The sequence below is a fragment of the Esox lucius genome, chromosome 22 (assembly GCF_011004845.1).
Source record: "Esox lucius isolate fEsoLuc1 chromosome 22, fEsoLuc1.pri, whole genome shotgun sequence".
Taxonomy (NCBI): domain Eukaryota; kingdom Metazoa; phylum Chordata; class Actinopteri; order Esociformes; family Esocidae; genus Esox; species Esox lucius.
The window spans coordinates 4,218,764-4,239,339 of NC_047590.1; the positions used below are offsets into that span (position 1 = coordinate 4,218,764).

General features: G+C 44.0%; 1 protein-coding gene across 4 annotated transcripts; it reads left to right on the forward strand.

Annotated features, from left to right (window-relative positions):
• The first annotated feature begins 196 nt into the window (after positions 1 to 196).
• On the forward strand, positions 197 to 20,007 carry LOC105020000 (cysteine/serine-rich nuclear protein 3). Of its 4 annotated transcripts, none has more exons than XM_010886613.4 (6): positions 197 to 425; positions 3,760 to 3,819; positions 12,786 to 12,963; positions 13,511 to 13,770; positions 15,299 to 15,610; positions 15,737 to 20,007. In XM_010886613.4, exons 3-6 carry the CDS (start codon positions 12,807 to 12,809, stop codon positions 16,799 to 16,801), a joined length of 1,794 nt encoding a protein of 597 aa, XP_010884915.2. In that variant the 5' UTR covers positions 197 to 425; positions 3,760 to 3,819; positions 12,786 to 12,806; the 3' UTR covers positions 16,802 to 20,007. The 4 variants fall into 4 exon arrangements, with proteins under 4 accessions (XP_010884915.2, XP_019897842.2, XP_010884917.2 ...); XM_020042283.2 differs by lacking the exon at positions 197 to 425 and adding an exon at positions 1,363 to 1,434; XM_010886615.3 differs by lacking the exon at positions 197 to 425 and adding an exon at positions 2,477 to 2,906.
• Positions 20,008 to 20,576: the final 569 nt, after the last annotated feature.

A 20,576-nucleotide genomic window follows, 5' to 3' on the forward strand; every position in this document is an offset into this window, starting at 1 on the left:
AGCTATTGTGCCTATAGCTGCAACATTGCCCCAAGAAGTGTACAAACAGGAGATGCAGGAAGGAAAAGAGGGCGTTGAGAGAGTGAGGAAGGAAACTACTAAAGGGTTCGATTAAAGCAGAGGCACTACTCGGCCCCCAAAAAAGTAGGAGATGAACCATGAAATTCTATTAGTATGTCTTTTTCATTAAAGACAGGTGGGAGGGGAGATTGAGATTCAATGACAGATGCGATAATGTTAATGAGTGCGAAGCCACGACAGACGCATCTGATAGGACGGCGGGTGTACGGTATCCAGCTCTACTTAAACCTGTGGCAGTTCCATTATTTAGTGTAGGCCGACGGTACGCGAGTCACTTTCAGCTGGGTATCGTATCGACCAGACGCGCTCCTCTTACAGCAGTTACAACAGACATGCTTTTTCACGTATGTATACACACACACACAATCTCCAAGCGGAATGGTCAAAAATGGGTCTTATAATGCGCAGGTCCATCATTCCAATTGGAACACTGCAAAACAAAACAAAAACTTAACGTCAACACGCCGACCATGTCATGACAAACCAGACTATCATACAGTGTTTCTCAACCCTGCTCCTGGACGCCCCCCTGCCCTGAATGTTTTAGATTTCTCCCTGCCCTCACATGCCTGATGTAGCGCATGAAAGACTTGATAATGAGCTGATCATTTGAATCAGGTGTGACATCTAAAACATGCAGGGCAGTGGGGCGCCCAGGAGCAGGGTTGAGAAACACGCAAGCTTGGACAGCTACATTTTTCTTACCACTGAATGTCAAATGGAGATTGTGGCTGTATTTCCACATTAACTGTATTGCTTGTATTTATTTTCTTCAACTCCTAACTTTACACATCAATTAGACATCACGTGTAATTTCCAGCAGAGGAATATACGGAATTGCCTAAATACAAGACGTGTTTTGGGGCCAGTAGCCTACTAATTCGGTTTCTCGGCACTCGGTAGTGGTCGTTCGACCGCCTCTGTTACACATGCTCCAATTACTGAGGTTTTACTTCCCGGCTTGGTTGTCACGTATGTCACCTGATACGGCAGGTGACAGAGTATCCTCTAGTCTGTGAATGGTCATACGTGTATACTAGCTAATGTCGACACGGCGTTAAGTGGCCTGTTTGAGTTATTATAAAAACCAGATTGAGGTCCACATGGCTCTCGATTCTTTGGGCATTAAGCGTAAACAATATCCCTTATAACACCCTATTGTGTTTTCATGTTAAGTGCATTTCACGTGTACATACTGCTGCTTTTGATTTAACTTCGAAAAATTCTTGACCAAAAATATACTTTTTTGCTGTCTTAACTGCTTCCTCAATCCAGTCCTTCATATTTTCTTGACTGCCGAGTTAAATTAATGACTTCCCAAGAACAAGACTGAAGGTTCAGCAACATAAACAGGTCAGAATTATACACTTTCAGAGTGGGAGTTCTCGAGGGCAACGACTAGAACGCAAGAAAGGGGCTAACTTATCCTTAGCTTCAGGTCACAGTTAGCTTGTTTGGCTTGGCAGTCGTCCCAGTCCAGGCCGCACTTTAAAAACAAACCCAGATGGCATCGAGAATGTTTTCAGCCACTTTTCCTGTACTGATACTGCTGGAAAAAGTGTCTCATTTACCCACAATACTTAAACGTCTGCTGTATGCAGAGCAGAGCGGCAACACAGCGTTCACTAATGCAAAAACACGCAGTTTTAGGCAAGATTTGGCCCTCATACATCCTGTGTTTTCCTTAACATTTGTTAAATGTCCTCTTTAAAAAAACGCGTACAAGTTAAGCAAAGGTAGTCATTGTGTATGTTAACGACTAGTGAATTCTCCATGGCCTGGCCTGAGTAAAATGGAACAGAGAAATTAAACGAAAGCGATCCAGTGCAGTCTGCGGGCGCCCTCTACTGTCTCCTGGCTGAAACATCACCTTCTCCAGCATGCCTGCCCTCATTGACAATTAGATGCTTAGGCAAATCATAGACTGAGGCAAATGCTGTAGCCGTCCCTTAACTGTTGCTATTGAGTAATCTATTAAATTACGTAAATCTATTCACTTACATGGCGCTACCAAATCCAACATACGGATGCAAACTAAGTATGACATGATCATCTCAGAAGACGACACGAATAGCCTACTAATAACATAACAGTAAAACATCCTCGGTGTCTCTGAATCTCAGCTGTGACATTCAAAAATAAACAACATTATTGACAGCGCAATAATGCATACAGTAATAACACAAGATTCATTATTGAAATAGCCTGTTGAGAAGCTGGCCAAGTTTCCACTGGATGGCAGCAACATTTTTCCACCGCATCACAATCGAACACGAAAGAGCATGTGCGCGCCGGTGCGCGTGCGTCACACACACACACACACACACACACACACACACCTCGTTATCTGTCAGACCTAAATATATTTTTTACGAGTTCTCATCAACATGGTTCATTGTTTACAGGGATAGGTAACACTGTTGCAACAAAAAAAGTCGTACATAATTATTTGCCACACTAGCCTTCCTCAACTTAGTATACGCATAATTTCATTCACCTGGGAATGATTGGCTATCCGTAGTCACGTTGCATTTAGAGCTCGTGCCACCCCTTTTCCCACCACCATTGTCGGCGCGTGAAGCCGAGAGATCCCGGATCGTCCACGCTTCTGTGCTTAACTCGTGTGGCAACCTGCTAATGTATTTACAACGCAGTCAATTACAGGACCACATCACACCTTTGTGAGTTTTTGTGTCGGCATATGATGCGTTACTGTCATTTTAGCTGCGTTGATTGTTAACGGTTAATCTGTCAGATCAAGACCATTCATTTACGGGGCATCATACTGTTGCCAGTTTTTCCGTGATGGTTTGACAGGATGATTGGTAAGTTACTGTTTTAGATGCCTCTGTTTTGTGAGCCTTTTACATTCCTAGATTGCATTTGAGCTTTATATATTCATTCTCTAAGTATTCGACAAACTGCGTGTTTTGATTGTCACAGCAACATATTTCACATAAAGCTATATAATTATGCAGCTATGGAACATATACATTGTATCTTAAGATACGTGGTTTTATTTTTAAATTTTTTATTGCCGCATAGATTCTGTCCCATTGTCTCAGGAATAACTACAATATATTGTCATTGAAAAGGCTGTTTCACCGCTGTATGTTTTTAAGAGGCTGCCGGCTTTCAGACACTGATTAGATTCTATATACCGCTACACTAAACATGTATTCATCACATCATAGTTTAACTTTTTCTGTTGAACTTATTCTGAGTTCATACATATTTATCATAGCCAGATGTATTAAACCGTTGTTGCTATAATATGAATAGAAAATGATGTTCTTGTCAAAAGACACTTAGACACACACACACACTCACTGTGCTGCAGAGGAGGATACGGCCCCAGTCAGACTGTTGAGAAGAGGCGTTTGATGTGTGTAGAGCTGCTGGGCCCCTCTCCTTAGTCCCCTAGGAACCAATTATTCACCACCAGAGGGAACAGCGAAGCAGAGGGATCAGAGGGGGTTGGGGTGGGGGGGCAGTAACACTGGCTTTCCACTTCCCCCGAGCCAAACTCTCACTATCAGCCGGGCCTCATTGCCCGAGTATTTTCCACGAGAATCCAATCTGCACTATCAGGGAATTGCATCCTCATTTCTCAACACATTACGGCTTCAAAAATCCATAGGGTCGCTTGTTCCTGAATTCGTGTCCGTTGCTTTACAGGCCAGAAACGTCTAATGCCAACAACCTGACAGAGTCAAGAAACATCAAGAAACATCTAAGGTAGGTTGGCTTTCACTCGTCAAGCCTAATATCCCCAGTACACCCAGAAGGGTTTTATCTGTAACCTAGATACATATTGTGCCCAACTCCTTCCTGACGGTAGGAATTGGCATCGTGCCGGCCCGGTAGGGTTGCTAGGCCCCAGTGTGGACTGAATGATACTTGATATCCGGACAGAGACACCTTTTAACAGGAAATAGCCTGTCAGAATGTAGACCCGGGGCAGTATGGGATATTGATACACAACACACTGTCAGCACATGGATGGAAACGACCGCAAAATAATGTTAGATGTTGTTCTGAAAGGACGCGTCGTTTCAACATCGTGGACAAACAGAAGAAAGATGTTGTGTCATTTGTGTGTGTGTGTGTAATAGTGATGTTTGTCTATACTTAGAAATTACACCAAATTATTTCCTGTTCCTGTTGATAATTAATTCTGCACTGTTACGGGTAGAACGGCTGTGACCGGAGCGAGGTGTACAGACGCGACGTTATGTCGGTCCTCCCCTGGCTTGCATTCGTGATGCCTCTTTCACCGTGAGTGGTGCTATCGTTCCCAGTCCAAGTCAAGCTTCGGCACAGTGAACCCCTCCCACCCACACCCGCTTCCCCCTCCCCTTTATGGCCGGTTGCCATGGCGGCTGATTGGAATGTTCACTCAGTCTCCAGCAGCATATTGCTGTCTACCTTGTAGAAGAGAACACGCCGCTTACAAAAGGTAACATGGAGCTTTTATGGACTTACCAGGGCACTGGATCGTCTGAAAGGGTCGGCTCGTGTGCGTTACTTACAGAGGGACGGTCGTTGTCTGGCACAATTCATTTATTTGTGGGTTGATCTATTTGGTTTAGTGGACTAGCTTTCATCAGGGTTTCATGTATAAGTTTACTATACCCTATTAACCCCCAACCCCCCCCCCCCCCCGCCTCGTCACAGCCAAACATTCTCCATAGCTTTTTGCTAAGGACTGGACTCAGCCCTCTGTTGGTGCTGTGATAGAAGATACACAGCGGAGGGAGGGGGAGGGGGAGGGGGAGAGGGAGAGGGAGAGGGAGAGGGGGAGAGGGAGAGGGAGAGAATCATAAAGGGAGAGGGAACGAGTTTTAAACAAGAAAGGGAGAGCGAGCTGTGGCTGGAAGAGAAATCTGTGGCATTTTTAATGCAGCACAATTAGTTTCACCAGTCACTAGGAGTAGGTAGGTAGGGAGGGGGGCTGGACTGACTTCCACGCTCTAGGAAACACACAGTAGTAATTAGAAGTCTCTATCTACTGTCCAACAGCTATGACATATCTTTTTGCTGTGGAAGGCTGCTGTTTATTCTGCCAGTGGTCAATTAACATATACAGTGCATTAGCCCGCTCATTAGAGTGAATTTATTCAGAGTTTTGGAATGAATATTGATATCCAATGTTGTTTTTGTTCTCCGAAAGCTTACTGTCTTAATGTCTTTTCCAACCCAATACAGTTTTACCTTTTGATAAAAATAAATAAAATGATTGACTGGGGTTTCGGTGTCTCTCATAGAATTTGAGTGAAGTTCAAGGTAAAAGGTATTCCAGTTCTGGCTGAGCTGAAGGATTTGCAATGTTTGTCTAGATGGATTATGACATCACTGGTATTGATACATTTAATTTGTAACACCCCTTTCAAAAACCCAAATTGACCACTCGAGGAAAGAAAAAAATAGAAACAAATCATTAACAATAACAACAAATCAAAATAGCCAGAAGAGCAGATGTGCCCTTCTTACTAAACACGGTGGGATCTGTCTGGCATTGCTATGGCAACCAGTTTTCATACAGAGAACCTGTAAGTAGACATTTTTATGTTCTGAACATTTACCCACACTCACTGAATAGTCTGCTGAATACTGTTCGAGGGACTGAAGCTGAACACCTACGTTTCACTCTGTGGAGCTTTCTTTATAAAGGCCATGCAGCATACCGTGTCTTTCTCTGTCTGAGCTTGCTATTTCCGGCCAACGCCGACGAGGTCCGACAAGCTTGGGCTGGGTTTCAAAGAATTAATTCGGAACAGGCTGGGTTCAGACTTGATGCACTGTGGAATAAAAATAAATAAATATATATATATATTTGTTTCCTTGTGTGACTGGCAGATCTTCTCTCTGCCGTTCTCCTTGTCATCTGTTGGAGCGGGCGCAGGCTGGACACTGTGCTCATTGCTGTCTGAAATGCTGGTGGTGCTATATTTACCCACAGGGTATTTTACATGAGCTATTATTTTTATGTTTTACTTTTTACTTTCTGACCGAAATGTAACAGAAATACCATTTTAAAGCCTATTTTATAGATTTGCACAGCCTGCTCTTTTCAAATGCACAATACATGTAGCAAGTACATCTTTCCTTGTTTGAAACAATTGGACTTTATTATAATCCTTAGAAGAATAAGCAAACCCTTTGTGCGCATGTGTTTGGTGGAACTCTAGAGCCGTGGTAATGGAGTTAATCTCAACTGCAAACACTGGCTACACATTAAATGCAAATTTCAGGGTGATGTTGTACTGCTAATTAATTATTTGTTACCAATGTATGTATTTCACTAATTATTTCTCTTGTGTGATTCAAACATGGCAGTTTTGTTTCTTTTTAAGTGGAAAAGGAAAAGCCTGATCTATTGTGAAGAACTTCAATTGGAAAGAAAGAATAAGTAATGTCTTATTTGTTTTATTAAAATAAACCAAACACGTGGTGCTTGGTTCGTTCATTATATTTATTTTGAACCCAAGGTGCTACAATATACAGTAGGCTTATATCGCTTTGTGCCGGAGATAAATGTCAGTGTAGGCCAAAGTAATGTTGGGCTCAGTAAATGACTGCAATTAAATGTATTTGACTGAATCAACATAAGTCAACATTCTTTTGGGCAAAGCATTTCATATTCCACATTTCTACAATTGCTGACAAACTCTGTGTCCTAACCAGATTCTCAGGGCCCAGGAGGGCAAAACGACCAACAACGCCACATATCCACCACCATACTTCACAAGGGAGATTTTATTTTCTGCCCGACCATCCCTCTTTTGGCGCTAAATCCACCTCTGAGACATGTACCGGACTAGTGCTTCCTATTCACCGTGAGCACTTGCAGAGGGTTGTTTGGCATATCAGTGAAGCATGTCCACATTTGCTGTGGATCTTAGCCTTAAAGTGAGCTACTGCCGTTGGGAAATAGAAACTGCCCAACTCCTCGAAGCAGACTTTATTCGATCTGAGAGAGAGAATCCCTTCTCCGTGGGGACTCTGTAATTTTGGGTAATTAAGGCAATCTTTGTCAGTTTTCGAATTTGCAAGTACATGCATAGTGTCTAAGTACACTTCTTAGCTGTGGTATATTTGCCATTTACCACACTCTCAAATAAAAACAGAATGCAATTATGTGCAAATCGTTTATCCCTATATTTAATTGAAAATAGTACAAAGACAACATATCAAATGTTGAAACATTTAGTTTTGGAGAAATACATGCACATTCTGAATTTGATGCCAGCAACACGTTTAAAAAACTTTAGGACAGGGGCATGTTTACCACTATATTGCAATACCTCTTCATTCAACAATACTCTGTAAGCATTTGGGAACTGAGGAGACCAATTGCTGTAATTTTAAAAGTGAAATGTTTTCCCATTCTTGCTTGATACAGGATTTCAGTTTGTGTCTCCTTGGTCGTATTTTTCGTTTCATAATGCGCCAAATGTCTGGACTGCAGGCAGGCCTGTTCAGCACCCGGACTCTTACTACTGAGCCATGCTGTTGTAAAACGTGCAGAATGTGGTTTGGTGTTGTCTTGCTGAAAAAAGCAAAGCCTTCCCTGAAAAATAATGGTCTGAATGGCAGCAAATGTTGCTCCAAGACCTGTATATATTGTTCAGCATTAATGGTGCCTTCACAGATGTGCAAGTCACCCATGCCCACTAATGTACCCCCATACCATCACAAAAGCTGGCTTTTGAAGTGTGCGCTAATAAGAAGCCAGATCATCCCTCTCCTTTAGTCCAGACGACGCGCCGACCATGATTCACAAAAATAATTTTAGATCTTGATTCGTCAGACCACAGGGCAGTTTTCCATTTCGCCTCAGTCAATCTTAAATGAGCTCCGGTCCAGTGAAGGCGACAGCATTTCTGGATCTTGTTTCAATATGGTTTCTTTGCATGGTAGAGTTTTAACTTGCTTTGGTGGATGTAGCAACAAACTGTGTTCACAGACAATGATGTTCGGAAGTGTTCCTGAGCCCATGCAATGATTTCCGCTACAGAATCGTGTCTGTATTTAATGCAGTGCCGCCTGAGGGCCCGAAGATCACGACCATCCAATATTGGTTTTCGGCCTCATCCCTTGCATACAGAGATTTCTCTGGATGATCTGAATCCTTTAATATCAGGTACTGTAGATGATAAGATTCCCAAACTCTTTGTTATTTTACATTGAGAAACGTTATTCTTAAATTGTTGCACTATTTGCCCGCATTGTCTTTCACAGAGTGGTGATCCCCTCCCCATTCTCACTTCTGACAGACCATCCTCTTAAAATAATTATCCTTTAATGATCTTTTAATTCCCAATCATGTTACTGACATGTTGCCAATTGACCTAATTAGTTGTGTGATTCCTCCAGGTTTAGTTTTTTAGCATTACACAATTTTTCCAGTCTTTTGTTGCTTTTGTCCCAACTGTTTTGAAACTCGTTGCTGGCTTCAAATTCATAGTGGGCATATCATTTTCAAGAAACAATAAAATGTCTCAGTTTCAACAATTGATATGTTGTCTTTGTACTATTTTCTATTGAATACAGGGTTTACATGATTTGGCCGTCATTGCACTCTGTTTTTCTTTACATTTTACACAGCGTCCCAACCTTTTTGGTAACAGGGCTGTATGAAAGGCAAGTTTCCTGCTCTCCTCAGTCTCTGGTTATCGTCAAAGCTTGTGCAAATTAATAACCTGGTTTATGTAAGCAATAATCCAAATAGTCTTGTGTAAGGTTTGTGCAATTTCTTTTTTTTTGATTAGGCTTGGATGGAACCGAGCTTCGATTTTCAGGTCCGATGGGAACTTCTCGTTCACTTCCTCAATTATTCACACACTCACTCACTCACTCACTCAATAGCATTACAATCAAGTAACATTTTCAAAAGGCCACATTTGTGTATGCAGGCGTGGGTAGGTGAATGGGAAGTGACCTCACTGATGTGTGCTCCAGCCCCGCACCCCTGCTCTCCCTTCACTAAGAGGGGGGAAAAGGGCTCTGTTTTTATAATGTTCTGCTGAGAGGAAGAACAGATCGATAGTCACTTTTACACTAGATGCAGCCTGGTCCGTGTTCAGAGTGTTGAGTAGCCCTCCTGTGTGTGTGTGTGTGTGTGTGTGTGTGTGTGTGTGTGTGTGTGTTTCAGTTAGTATGTGTGTCAGCCTGTGGGTTTCTTTGTCAGCCTGCTAGTGTGTTTTGTGTGGGTGGGTCAGTAAGTGCATGTGTGTTTGCATGTTTGCGGCAGTCTGATTCTTCAGTGCCGGGTGACATCAGGAATCCCTTTTAACGGACCCTTTCTGTGGTGACATTCTAGATCTATCTAGAGAGCGTTGCCTTTCTAAGTCTTCCTCTCTGTAAGGTGAAGGGTTGCCAGCTAGCTAGCCTAGCACTGATTCATCCCAGACTGAGTGCAGTAGCTGAGTTGGTACTCTTCTCTGCTGTATGAAACACACACCATGAAAACAAATAAACCCAAATCTGTACAGAGCAGGGGAATTATAGAACGGAGGAGGGGGATGTTATTTTAGGGCAGGCTGCTAAGTTGAGTTGGCAGTTAGCCCGCATTCATATGTGTGTAGCTCGCTAGCTAGCTGGTCATTCCATGTCATTTGAGCAAGCCATGATAACCGCCATATCAGATTGTTCTGAAATGGTTTTTGTAGTTGGAAACAGATTTCCTTTGCATTCCAACAACATTGCGATGTTGACATTTTATTATACAATTAAATGAATCCTATTAACATAAATTGCCAGTTTAGCTTCAGTTAATTCGCTTCATTTCTGAAAAATAAATATATTTCCCCAAAACGGATTACCATTCCTGAAACATTAGTTTCCAACCGAGAGAAATGGTGTAGGTTTTGTACTTTTGGAGTTGAAATGACTCTAGCAGTCCGTCTAGGTCAGGACGAGCTGTCATCAGTGTTTCTTACTAAGCTTCCTCACTCATCTCCATGCTATTTGTGGCAACATGTAGAGGGACACAATGGGTTTTCTGTCTTTCTGTACTTTGAGTAATACAGTGCTAGGGCTTAGAAAAGGACGGTTTAGTATTGCCATTCTCCTGCTTGACCTCTTTTCTATCTTGTCAAACTGGACTGAATCCCCCCCCCCCCCTTTCTGTCTCCTATTTCTCTGATCTCCAAGGAATTCCTTTACCTCAGTCAAACCCTAGCGGTAAGGCCAGACACAAGCTAACAGATTTGTGGACAGGCAGAAAGTGCAAGAGAGTGTGAACAACCGAGGGCTGAAAGAAAGAAAGCAGTGAGAGGGGAGCTACAGGATAGTTCTCGCTCTTTTAATCGGTCTATGTGTGAGAGAGGGTAGCTAGAGGACTGACGGATATAAAGAGGGAGAACTAGAGGGGGTGATGACGTTCTGTGACAGGCGTCCCCCCCCCCCACCGACTTGAGTCTGAAAGCTAAGCAGTGTGAGTCATGGCCAGTCCCTGGCTGGCAGTGGTGCTGGAGGGCCAGCAGGGGGCACTGTTCTGTCTGGTCTTTTGACTGGTGTCCTGACTATCCACGGTCAACCCACAACCTAATCTAAACAGTCGGGGCGTTAACCCTGGAGTCATGGATACATTCCCCAGCTTAACCACAATCCAGCATTTCTGTTTAGGCATGTTGGTTTTTGTGATTGTGTGTCACTGTAATCAAGCTAGGAAATTGTTGTTTTCAAATAAGATGAGAAAGCTCCTCTCTTGTGCACTAGGTTTTAATTTCTTTCTGTATTTGCATGTCAGTATTCTGTTTAATTATTTAAATATTTCATATGCATTCTGCATCATCTGGTATGGAGGGCGGTTATGCAGCATTAAGTTTTGTGTTATAGTTCCAATTGGCTGCTACCTGCAGCAGAGCCGTTTGACCACGTCTGGGGCCCGCTGCATTTTGACCAAATCTGCCATGGTGCCGACCAAAACACTGGCCAACTTTCAAAGGGAATTTCCGGCATTTCTTTTTATTGTACCTTGGGACAGTATCTATGAACTTCTTCTGGGGCTTCGGACACATTCTCTGCATGTCTGTTTGTGAAAATCAAATGAGTAAATAAAAATAAATCAGTCACTGAGAAAGGAAGACTGACCGACAGACAGAGTGACCGACAGACCGGCAGACCGACCGACCGACTGGCAGGCAGGCAGACCGGCCGGCAGACGGCGGGGCGCCAGCATTCCGGACTCTGTCTGCCGCTCCAGATGAGGCAGGTCCTGTGTTCTGCTCCACTCCGGTGTGTGATGTCATTCAGTACCGGATCACGGCAGGAACAACTCCCCACCTCAGGTCCTGTTGGGTCACCGGCAGAACAGAACGGTGTGGAAGGTAAACCAAAGGCATAGTTCGGCGCACAGTATGTCGTGAAACTATTGCCATGGCAACCAGAGCAGTTTAAAAAAAAAAAAAAAAAGAATTGTGGAGCTGGTAGCACGGTGTGGTCCTATCCAGGGATAGGAAGGGGACGGCGTGCGTGCGTGTGCGTGTGTGCGAACGACTGAAAGGAAGAAGAGGAAGTAGGTTTGTGCTTCGATATTGCCATGGAAACCCTTAACCAGTTTCAAAGCGTCCTCCCATCCCCCACACGGTTACTGTAGGTTCTGTGTCCTCCTCCACAGCGTCTCCTTGGAGCTCCAGTAAAAAGGGCTTCATACCGCTGTAACATCTGTGTCCGCCTCCTCAGAGCTCCAGTAACAAGGGCTTCATACCACTCCCCTCAGCCAAGGTGTTGAAAATGGGTCGTGGATTGGGATTCCAGCATGACAATGACCCAAAACACACGGCCAAGGCAACAAAGGAGTGGCTCAAGAAGAAGCACATTAAGGTCTTGGAGTGGCCCAGCCAGGGAGCTGAAGGTTAAAGTTGCATTAGAGAAGATCTGGAAAGAGGAGTGTGACAAAATCCCTCCTGAGATGTGAGCAAACCTAGTAGCCAACTACAAGAAACGTCTGACCTCTGTGATTGCCAACAAGGGTTTTGCCACCAAGTACTAAGTCATGTTTTGCAGAGGGGTCGAATACTTATTTCACTCATTAAAATGCAAATCAATTCATAACATTTTTTCATTCATTTTTCTGGATTTTTTTGTTGTTATTCTGTCTCTCACTGTTCAAATAAACCTACCATTAAAATTATAGATTGATAATTTGTTTGTCAGTGGGCAAACATACAAAATAAGCAGGGGATCAAATACTTTTTTCCCTCACTGTATTAGCATGAATACATGCCTACATGACTACATGTGTTGAAAAAAATATTGTAATAAAAAAAATGAATACATCTGTTTAGAGTTACCTGAGAAATTCCCCATTTATGCAAGCTCACCAGTCTGTCTATCAGTTTGAATTGGCTTTCTGTCTCCTCATACTCGTGTTAGACAGAACCATTCTAGATCAGTCAGGATCCCGTCTAGATGAGTCCCTCAAAACGATATGACCGAGCAGATAGCCGGCTGACCAAGGAGGCCACCGAGCTGCTCGTTTCAATTGGCACAAATCCAAAACACACTTGGAGTCGCAGATCGTGACGCATCTTCCGAGGGCACATCCTTTGAACTGCTGGCCACAATGGCGCAGCTGTACTTGAAGGCGTTGCACAGCACTGCGCCATCCGGGAGCCCCGTGCCGTTGCCTGTATCATTGTATTGATCTCTGTATTTCTCTGGCCTTTATTCCTTTGTTCCCGTGTCACGCCCAGACGTTCGGTACCTCCAGCAGGATGAGTGGGATTCTGAAGAGGAGGTTTGTGGAGGTGGACGTCGGCGACGTCTCCCCGTGCCTTTCTCTCCGTGGATCCGACGACGAGGTGTCCGCCGGGAGTGACAGCGGGAACGGCAGTGACAGTGTCAACCCTGGCCCCTCCACCCCCCTCGCCTGTGAGTTTCTTACCCAGCATGCACTCGGCCGCCTAGCAAACACACGTCGTCTGTCAGTTCTGGACAACCGCGTAGACGGTGTGGCCCGAAATGCTGCCTTCTGACGTCGAGCTGCTGAGCAGCCTTTTGGGTTTTCAAGGGGACAAAGGTCCCAGTAGATATGCCAGGGTAAGTGGTCCTGGCTTTTCTAATCCGCTGGCGTTCCCTCAAGCACGACTGACACCGAGAGCCTGATCAGTGGAATTAGATGGACAGAAAAGGGAAGAAACTCTGTGAACCACTGTGATTTCCATGTCTCTGTCTGTCTCTCTCTCTGTCTCTCTGTCTCTATCTGTCTTTCTGTCTCTGTCTATCTCTCTCTCTCTGTCTCTGTCTGTCTGTCTGTGTCATGGTGGGGTTTGGGCAACAGGGAGCGCATGATAGGGATGATGACTGGGATGATGACTGGGATGACTGAGCAGATGGTGATACTTTGAGTCTAATTCCCCACTCCTTCCCTCCACCTCCCCCTCCACCTCCCCCTCCACCTCACCCCTTGCTCCTTAAGCATCCTCCATCTCGAGGCGTGAGAAGCGGCGGCGTGTGCGCAACGTGCACTTTGAGAGCGTGACCGTGTACTACTTCGGCCGGCGACAGGGTTTCACCAGCGTTCCCACGCAGGGTGGGAGCACCCTGGGCATGTCCACGCGTCACAGCTGGGTGAAACACTACACCCTGGGGGAGTTCGCCATGGAGCAGGAGAGGAATCACAGAGACATGCTGCGAGACCACCTCAAAGAGGAGAAACTCAACTCCATCAGGCTCAAGGTATAGTCATCTTCATCTGAATAGAAGTCCATCTACCTAAAGGTAGTCAACTTCATCTGAATTGAAATCCATCTACCTATAAGTAGTCACCTTCAGAAATCCATCTACCTAGAATAAGTCACCTTCAGAAGTCCATCTACCTAGAAGTAAGCAGCTTCATCTGAATAAAAGCAGTTGAGTCCAACTGGCAGTGGTAGTCAGCTCCATATTAAAGTATTATGGTGGCCAACATAAATTATTAGTAGCAAATTGCACAAAGTGTACCTGACCCAACTGTATCAAACAACAATTAACTGTGAATGTATATTGGGGGTTTGTTCTCATCCTGCACACAAACAGAGGTGTTTAACTTTGTCTGTCAGATCTAATGATTGTCTAGATTGACTGATTTATGCACAATTTGCTAATGGGTGAACTGTGTGTTTGCTTCAGGGAAATGGGTCATCCTGGGAAATACAAACTGACTAACTCAAAGAGATCCCAATCGGCTAGCATATTGGCACCTGTAATACTGTTGTTTAGCAATACCCAGCTTGCCAAGTCAGAGTGAGCTCTGGCATTTGTTGAGGTCCAAGCAAGTTAAAACAAAAGTTTTGGCAAACATAAAGAACATTGTAATCCCGTCTGTCCCAGAACATCGTGACCTCAGTACAACACTCTCAAACCTTCCAGTTTTTTAATATGTTACTTACTTATTATTTTAAATGTTTACTTGAGGTATGTGACTTCTGCAGAAGTTATGGAATTGCTGATTAGAAAATGTTCTAGTTCATTTCACACCACTACAAAACCTGTAATCCACGTTCTGTCTTTGGGATATTTGTACCACCATTTAAGTAACGCTGCTAGACTAATAACGTTCTCCAACACATTACGCACACTACGAACTGCCGGAGCCGAAGTTCTTTCTTGTGAAAAGTAACCTTGAATTCCTTATCGTGTATTCCAAAAGGATTCCCCGGTCCAGAGTGTTCACCAGTAGCGCATCCCTGTGTGACCGTAATGACACAGAGGTGTGCTTACACAAGCAGTCAGCCATGTAATTGTCACCAATAATCCCCGCGTTGTTTTCTGCTGATTCCTTTCACCTCCCCATGACCTCTGACGGTGTGTTTGGTTAAAGACCGTCTGTGAAGCACCTGTGTGTGTGGAACGTTTTGACTTCACAAGGCCTTGTGTCATGTTCCGTGCTGTTGCTGAGATGAGATGGATGATAAAGACACCTAAAGTGTCACGTTGACAATGGGCTATATTTAAAGGAGCTATGAGTGGAACTTCCAAAATGATCAGTCAAATATCTGCTGTAAATGTTGTTACTCAGCAACTTTATTTCCTGTTTTACTTCTGTGTGAGGGGGGTCGTTTAGTTATTGCAAGGGTTGTGACCCCCCCCCACTGATTTCACTCCCCCCCTCAACACCAATTTCGCAGTGTCCACTGCACGTTCATGTTAGACTTCCAGCCAAATGCCCTCGCGGACACTTTCTTTGGGGCAGTTGCGTGGTTTCACCACTCCGTTTGCCCCGCAGCTGACCAAGAACGGCACCGTGGAGTCGGACGAGGCCGAATCGCTGACCCTGGACGACATCTCGGAGGACGACATCGACCTGGACAACACGGAGGTGGACGAGTACTTCTTCCTGCAGCCGCTGACCACCAGGCGTCGCAGCGCCCTGCTCCGAGCGTCCGGCGTGCGACGGATCGACGTGGAGGAGAAGCATGAGCTGCGGGCCATCCGGGTGTCCCGGGAGGAGTGCGGCTGTGACTGCCGGGGTCTTTGTCATCCTGCCACCTGTGCTTGCAGCCTGGCCGGAATCAAGTGTCAGGTAAATGGAGCTGAGGTGAGGGGCCTCCTGAATTAACTCTGTCAGTATGTTTGGCTGTCCGTTTGTGTGTGTGCGTGTGTGTTTGGTTATCCGTCGGCGGTGCGCCGCATGCTGACCGAGGCGTCGTCTGTCTCCGTGCAGGTGGATCGCATGTCCTTCCCCTGCGGCTGCAGCAGGGGTGGCTGCAGCAACACCGCGGGCCGTATCGAGTTCAACCCCGTCCGGGTCCGGACCCACTTCCTGCACACCGTCATGAAGCTGGAGCTGGAGAAGAACCTTGAGCAGCAGCCGCAGGTCGTCAACGGCAACGGATACCGCGTAGACCTGCCGGTCGACGCCCCGGTCCAGCACGCCGCGCAGTACCCCCTGACATCTGACGCCAGCCCGGTACCGCCGGCACCCATTATGCACATGCTGAGTGCCGGCAGTGCAGAGCATCTCCTTGAGGAGGAGGAGGAGGAGGAGGAAGAGGAGGACGAAGATGAGGAAGACGAGGAGGAATACGAGGAAGAGGACGATGGCAGTAGTCTATGTAGTGGCCTCTCGGACTGCAGTACCCACAGCCTGAACACTAGTGACTCCGAGGAAGAGGAGAGTGACGAGGAAGACTGGGAGTCCACGGAGGAGGGGGGCGGACCGTCGAACTCGCACACGGACCAGGCCCCCCTCTCCTCTGTTTTGGGGTACCCCGATGGACAGCACCCCAGCCCCAATTGCACTAATTCCTACTACCACGTCCCGTCGTCCAGGTCCTACCGGAGCCCCACCACCATCCCGACCCGGGTGCCTAGTGAACCCCCGTCAGCCCTGTCAGCGCTCCCGCCCAGAGAGAAGACCACCGATGGACCCGTGATTGGGTCACAGGACGGGCCCGCAACCACGTCCGAGCCCCGCGTGGACAACCTCAGGCAAGCAGAAGGGCTGTATCTAGGTACCAACCTGTATTTTCCCCACAACGCGCTGGAAGCCCACACCTGTTCCTCGGTGCTGCAGCAGGGCAACACTGCCCCTAGTGGAGAGACGGATAAACCGCACCACAAGCTGCCCTTTCGAACAGACGTGAACAGTGATGACGTTACGCTGTCACTAAACAGTAGTGCACATTCTGAGGTATCTGATGGAACTGAGGCGCAGCAAAGCTCTCCCCTGCCTGTGGATGAAATGGACGCGCCAGCTCTTGAGAGCCATCCTGGGGTCACTGCATAGTGTCAGGTAGACTTAGGCAAGTTCAATCGAACCTGTTTGGTGTGATGAGTTAAAATAGCATTCCTTTGCAAGTAGTGAAACAATCAATATCAAAATGTTGTTGTTTACAACCTATCCTACAGTAGAAACCAGGTGCCAGCGTCATTGAAAATGACCTAAAGTAAATAGTTTATACTCCTGGTGTATGCACTTTTGTGGTGACCAGTTAGGTTGCAACAGCTAGTTGTGGAGGAGATAATATTATGACTCTGAAGGATCCTTGCACATAATTGCACACACTCTTTCCATGACCTGGATCTGAATGTCTAGCAGGTATTGAACAATGCCTATGAAACAGTTGGAATTAAACGGAATGATTCCCTGTCACAAACAATGTCTCCTATTTCTTCAGTGAAAATATGGGACGATCTAATGGTTTAAGTTAAATGAATGAACACAAACCTAACTTTTATAGGGACATAAGTTCATTGTAAAATGTGCATAACTGCAGTTCATGTATGGTTATACCAAGTAATTTTGTTTGTTTTGATATTGAGAGCATGCTGTGATTAGCGTTGATGGTAAGTCAACGTGATTATGAGGTCCTGACAACTGTTAAGTGTTGTTGCCTTGTGCTTACCTTGGTGTTGTCTCATAGATGTTGAATACTTAGCATGCGTTTCCCTAAAAGGAAAACACCTTTGCAAATTAATTTTAAAAACAATACAATGATATAGACAATAGACAATCCTCAAAGCTACTATATACTGTAGTGCTGTCAGGAAGTAAGTCATTTTGACATTGTGATATTTGGTCTTTTTCCCCACTCCACTGACATTCAACATGTAACACTGGAAAAGTAATGTTATCCCATGAAACGGCTAACATTGAATCAGGTGCGAAAGAATAGAAACTAATTCATTACTAAATTAAAGTATCCAGCACTATCATTGTTTTGAATGTGCAAATTCTGGTTGAGGTATTCTGACTGCCTAAGGAACTGCATGGAAGAGAGTGGCAAAAATGAATCCCAGTAAACGTAGAGACCGTTACAAGAAACGGCTTTGTGAAGATATTTCTGCCAAAGGGGACAACGCTAGCTTTTGAAGATGGTCAACTATTTTCAGCACAGGGAAATAGCATTTCTGTTGATTTATTTATTTATTTTTGCTAAATACATGATTGCAAAGTGTCATGTTTCTGTGCTATGTATACCTTTATCTGTTAATTAGGTAAAAAAAAAAAAAAGAAAATATCCACATGCCTATGTAAACAAAAGAATGACTCTTCAGTGAGTGTATGTTCGGCACTGTAGTTCCCACCATCCTCTCCAGATTTACCTTTACATGTATGTCCATTATCAAAGATCTGTGAAACTCAGAAAATCAATGTCATGTTTTTTTTTTGTTTTTAAACACCTTGTTTCATTTCAGGGGTTCAGCTGTGTCAAAGTTGCTGTGTTGCTTTTCGATATTGGTGGTTTAGAAAATAAGCGCAGTGACAGACTGGGGGTACTGGCTGTGTTACACCACATGACAAATAGTGGTTGCTAAGCATTGGCAATTGACATTCCTTCGCTCTTAAGACATTCCTTCGTCAAGACACGTTATTTGTCTGTTTCCGTATCTATCAGCTTTCTTTAACTGGCCCGTTTATTGTCGTCATTCCTCTCTCTGGCCCATTTATTGTCGTCATTCCGCACTCAACCATCGTCTGACATTACCATATCAAAGCTAATGAAGTCTGGTGCTTAAGGGTGCCAAAGCATTTATATAGTATGCTATGTTTGTTCCAGTCTGCAATGGTGTAGATATAAGTTGACAGTTTATATTGTACTCATTGTGAAAACAGGTATTTATTATAATTGTTCTCACTGCAGACTGTTACTGTCACAAATAGCGCCTTATCCTCTATATATTAGGCTCTAGTCAAAAGCATACCCCATTCAGGTGCTATCTGAGTTTTCGTAAAGTCTTTGTTCCCAGTGGGAATTTCACCTGAATGAACAAAACCTGAGAAACTGAGGACATTTTGTTACCTGAGCTTCCACATTGGGATGTTTTTATTAAAGGTGACCGCAATATGTTTTTCACAATTACAGCCTTGTCAGTTTAGATATTTTAGCTAATCTTACCATTGTGAATATTTAAGGAAAGTTTGCTAACCATTAGGAATGTGGGCAAACATATCATGCTAGCTTAAATCTAATTGACTTCAAAAGCACTTGAACTCAGTTATTGTCAGATTTACCAGTTAAAATGTCAAAGCATGTTAATTCTGTTAGTGATTATACAGAAGTGGTTTGTATTGGGGTTGGAGAATGTTATTTGCGCACCAAATTTAGAGCCATTTTGTTTTTTAAAACACCATGAATATTGTAAAATAAAGACACCACTAACATGCACTGCCAATTCCTTTGCTCTCCAGAATGATTTTTCCCACATAGGGAGTTGGAGCCCACCTGATGGTTATGGTTCTCAAAAGCGTCTCACTAGTTAGCACTTCCTCCCTAAATTGTGTCCTTGTACCCAGCTCTTCACTGTAGCTCAGTAGGCAGAGCGTGGTATAACTTTGAAATGGAGGTGACCTGAATGGCACAGATATGAATGTTCTGGTTGAGACACGATTTGGGCTTTTAAGAATCCCCAAATATAGCTGCTTATACTTCAATTGAACAGATGCACATCTCAAACATATTGTTTCTTTTTATCCCCTAACCCATAATTTTCACATCTTGCTATATTAGATGTTCGGTTTGATGTTTTGATTTATTTTACAAATATGCAGTACTGCTAATTAGATGAGTATCTATAAAATATGTAATGAAACAAAAGTTGTTCTGATTACATTTAATTAATATTTTTCTTTAAGTTTCAAGTTTATGGGTTGAAATATATTATGACTCTGTACTTCAACAATCCGTTTCTTGTTGCCTTGGATTTAAACTAAATATATTGTTTTGTGAATAAAAGTTCCAAGTTTACCAGCAATTTATACCAGTTCTGTAGAATCACCACTGGGGAACGGTGTATTATTTGGGACCCAGTTGTTCTGTTCAATTTTGAACCTAAAATGTCTGTTGTGTGTTTCAACACCTGAGATTGCCTGGAACAGGGGAGCAAAATGTATTACACTAAAAAGTCTCAATTTCTTTTTTACCCAGCTCACCCCCCCAACCCCCCCTTTTCCACAAACATCTGACTTTGAGAATAAAAAAACCAAATGGAGTAATTGTGTCAGTTGTCATTAATTTTGGGTACCAATTCCTAGAGCAGGTTTGAATGAAACACCGCCGTAATGTTTTTTAGTTGTTTTAATTATGAATAAAAGACAGCATTTAAAACAAATATGGCTAGTTAAGTGCCATAAAAAATGACATTTTTCATATGATAACCTGTGTACTGTTTTGTAGTGTGGAGGGAGATGTTTTATCCGTAGCAGACAACAATATACCTGATGACATCTCCATGATGTCAAGACACCATGTCTCAACCACTAATTATACCAACACTTTGTGTTAACACTTTGTGTTAATTAGTGTAGTGAATTATATCATAGCTATTAGAAGCATGTTCACTTTCATACATTACATTCAAATAGTGTTTAATCATGTAATGTAAAACCTTCAGAAAATATATGTCCTGAAATATTGCATAGCATCGGCTATATTTTTGGAATTTAGGGTTGGGCAGTCTTTCAGTCTTTGGGAAATGTTGGTTCAAAATGGTCAAATTAGTGTCTACTGGTCTCTGTTGGAAGATGTTGATCCCATTCGATACCTCTGGGTGGCAGCATC